The sequence below is a fragment of the Gracilinanus agilis genome, chromosome 4 (assembly GCF_016433145.1).
Source record: "Gracilinanus agilis isolate LMUSP501 chromosome 4, AgileGrace, whole genome shotgun sequence".
Taxonomy (NCBI): Eukaryota; Metazoa; Chordata; class Mammalia; order Didelphimorphia; family Didelphidae; genus Gracilinanus; species Gracilinanus agilis.
In genome coordinates this window covers 253,881,996-253,886,077 of record NC_058133.1, presented here as the reverse complement: position 1 = coordinate 253,886,077, position 4,082 = coordinate 253,881,996, and the positions used below count along the sequence as shown (strand labels likewise).

General features: G+C 38.0%; 1 protein-coding gene across 1 annotated transcript; it reads right to left on the bottom strand.

The window, feature by feature from the left end:
- Positions 1-428: 428 nt before the first annotated feature.
- LOC123244919 (olfactory receptor 2Y1-like) lies at positions 429-1,364 on the bottom strand. Its single transcript, XM_044673580.1, has one exon. It carries the CDS (start codon positions 1,362-1,364, stop codon positions 429-431), a length of 936 nt encoding a protein of 311 aa, XP_044529515.1.
- Positions 1,365-4,082: the final 2,718 nt, after the last annotated feature.

Below are 4,082 nucleotides of genomic sequence, written 5' to 3'. Positions count from 1 at the left end.
CTATATTCCAAGAAGATCACCATAAGAAGGTGGCAAAGGAAGAAAGAGCAGAGAAAGTACAAAGGAGGACTTCATGAAAGAAGTGACCTTGAAGGAAAAGAAGGATTTAAACAATAAGAGAAGAGGAAGGAGTGCATTCCAGGCATGGAAAATGGTTATGTCCTCTTATAGAAATCCATAGAAGCTGGAGAGGGCAAAACAAGATTGGGGAACATATAGAATTTTACATTTGACCAGAGCACAGATCACATAAAAGAGAAACAAAATGAGATGAGACTGAAAAAGTAGGTTGGAACAAGAGGGCCTTGAAACCCAGGCTAAATTCTTAAATTATTCTGTATGTAATATTATATCAATGATTTTCATACTCAGCTTTGTCTGTCTTTGAGATTTCTATTACTTGTCATAACAGTTCTTCATTGTCTTCTCTACCCCAAGGCTCTTTTTGTTTTTATCACTTTCCTCAAAGCTGCCTTCATATCCTTGTTCCTCAGGGTATAAATAAGAGGGTTGAGCATTGGAGTAAAAATAGTATAAAGGAGAGCAGCAAACTTGCCAAGACTTGTGGAGTAACTGTGAGTGGGCTGGAGATAAGTATAACTAGCAGATCCATAGAAAAGAAAGACCACCATGAGATGGGACCCACATGTTTCAAATGCCTTTCTCTGTCCTTCTGCTGACTTAATATTCAGTACTGCTTGGACTATGTACACATAGGAGACCAAGATGAGTGAGGCAGGGAGTGCCACAATGATGACCCGGGCAACAAACATCTTGGCTTCTGTCTCTTTTGTATCCTTACATGCCAGCTTTAAGAATACAGGCATCTCACAGAAAAAATGGTCCAGATAGCGTAAGCCACAGAGAGGCATAGCCATCATAAGTCCTGTCTGGGCCACGGAGTTGACAAAACCTCCAAACCAGGAGATGGAAGCCAGCAGGAGGCAGAGCCAGGGTTGCATGATAGTAGTGTAGTGGAGGGGCCGGCAGACAGCAGCATAGCGGTCAAAAGCCATCACCACCAGAAGAACAGATTCAGTAGAACCTAAGGCAAGGCTAATAAAGAGTTGAGCCACACAACCTCCTTTAGTGATGGTCCGGTCAAATCCATGCAGATTAACCAGAAGCTGAGGGACAATGCTAGTTGTATAACAGAGGTCTAGGAAAGAGAGATGACAGAGAAAGAAATACATGGGGGTATGGAGTTGAGGGAATAAATTGGACACGACAATGATGGCTGTGTTGCCAATCAAGGTTAGGAGATAAAAGATCAAGATGACCACAAAAAGGAGATGTTCCAAATGGGGCCAATCTGAGAATCCCAACAAAATGAAGTCTTGAGAACTGGTGTTGAATTGTCTCATAGCCCATTACCTGTCAAGACATTAAAATATAATTGAAGATTTCACATGAAGAATTTGACTAATGTCTACTTATTTCCCAAAACTCTCATTCTCCTCCCCATTCTACTTTACTACTCTTCTACATTGATGCTAATTTTCTGTTCTTTTCTACTCACAATGTTTACTCAGTTGTGTCCTATTCTACTCAATTATGTTCTATGCCATTCTGTTTGTCCTTTTCTCTATGTTCTGTTGTATTTCTCTCTTTTGCCTCTTTGCTTCAGCTAATTAAAGCCAAGGGTTAATGAGGTCAAAATCACAGGTATAGTCTGCTAAACTCCCCATTTAGCTTCCTTTAGGTCTGTGGCAACAAAAAGCATTCCAACCCTGGACCTACCTTTTTTACCTCTGTTCATTTTTGGCAAGTTATTGAGATAATACATGTAACATGCTTTGCAAATCTTAAAAGCATCATATGTGAGCTATTATTGATGTTCTGTGAATCATATCTGTCCCTACTTTTAGATAATCTAACAGTATATATCCTTTTTATAAGCTATAGGGCACTAGCTTGCTATACAAAGATTAAACCATTACAAGTATTGCAGAGGATAGAGAGCAAGACCTAGAGTCAGGAAGACCTAAATTCATGTCCAATCTCAGACACTTACTGTGTGATCCTGGGCAAACCACTTAACTCTGTCTGCCTCCATTTTTTCACCATTAAAATGGAATTAACAAGAGCATCTACATTGAAAGGTTATTTTGCTATTTAAGTACTTAATCTCTCCCACTTGCCTCCCAGGATTATTGTGAGGATAAAATGAAATACTTGTAAAGTGTTTAGTACGGTGCCTGGAATATAGTAGATGCTATATAAATGCAAACTATTATCTGTTTCTGTTTATTATTATAAATAAAATTAATCTTAGAAGCTTATTAATAGATTTATAAGCATTTATTAGCAAAAAGAAAAAGAGAAATAAGGTTTCAGCCTTTCCAACTGAAGGTAAAAATCCAGTTCCCCAATGAAAGCAGTATAGTTCCCTCCTATGCTTCCACTTGCCAGAGATGGCCAGGTAAGATCAGAGGACTCAGGGAGAGAGCCAGTCTAGAGAGGAAGAGTCAGTTCAGAGATAAGTCTGAAAGCAAAGAGGCTGACTCTGCTTCCCCTGCTGACTTTTCAAACCTAAGCTCCTCCCCCTGGACCTTTTCCTTGGCCAATGGTTTTCAAAAGTCATGCCCTCTGCCCTGGCCTCCATGGTGACCTTATGTGGGGCAATGGAGTCAGGTCAGATGACCTTCACACATGTGACTGATTACTATTTTGATCTGCTGAAGTGAATCTCCCAGGACTGGACTGAGTTAGAGGTCCCCCAAATAATTTTACTTCACACATATTATTTCCTTCTTTCAAATTCCAGTCAAGATTCATGTCTTTCAAAAGCCTGCCTGATTAACAACTATCACTAATCTTTGAAAATTCAGGGAGATTTGGACAGGTGCAAAATCTTGAAAATGAGTGTTGGTTTGATTTTTCCTAAGATAAAAATTGAATTCTAGAAACCATAGATCAGCAAGTTTGATATTCATTTCCCATAAAAGTGCTAAAATTAATTTTAACATTTCATGAAGGCTTGGTCTTATTCACCAAAATGGGCATTGCTATAAACTAAGTTCCATGATGATAAACTTACTTCATTTTCTTTTTTTACAGAATAACTAGACTGGTAAACATGAAAATTTGTTCATATAATATGTCTTGATGTCAACAAGACATATCATGATATTAAGACCTGCCAGGTTTATTTCTGAAGGATATCCTGATCCTGAGTTCAAAAGATGTCCAAAGTCCTCATGCCACAGAGAAAACTCAATGTTGGTTGTTTTTATTAAAGAGTACTTGGAGACATAATCAGTTTCTAGATGACCCTAAGCAAAATAAAACTGAGAATATGGAGAAATAACATTCCTCTAGTCTAAAAATCATTTTTCAGTGTTCCAGGTTTGAAGATGAGTTAGGCAGAGGAAAAATTGCCTTCTTAGGGAAATAGATTAAGGTTGGTAACTAACTCTTAAACCAAAGTCTTATCTAAGGGCAATGTCAACTTTATCCCTTGAAGTTACTGGCACTATGATCCACCCTTCTCCACTAAGAAGGAATTAAAATTTTGATCTCAGGGAGGTCACTTAAATCATTCCAGAGGATCTCACATTTTGAGAATGATCACTATTACCTTGTAATGTTAACCCCAAACTATGTTTGAACATTTAAGTATCCTTTCCTTGTTCAAGATTCCTATGCATGTTACCTCAGATCTTTTGGGAATATAGAGGCCCGTCTGAGGACAATGGAAGCAGGGGGAAACAGGGGAAGAGGAGCTGTGTTACTTTGGCCACTCTCTTTTTCCAAGCTCAAATGATATGGATATGCAGCCACATCCCAGTTGGTGCAAATAATGAATCCCTGAAATGGTTGTAGGTATTCATATTTGCATTATTTGAAGTCGCAATTATATATATAGTTCCAGTTCAAAGGAAATATGCAATAGAAATTTTAATAGTCTCTGTGATTCACTGTCCATGCTAAACAAGACTTAGCTATATATAAACTAATGTTAAAAGAAGTAAAATTGTTTCTGACATTGCCAAAAAACAGTAGATATTATTAATAAATTTTCTTTAACGTTTTCTATTGGAGCTCCAGGCTATGCTGAAACCTCAGAATGTGATGGTTGG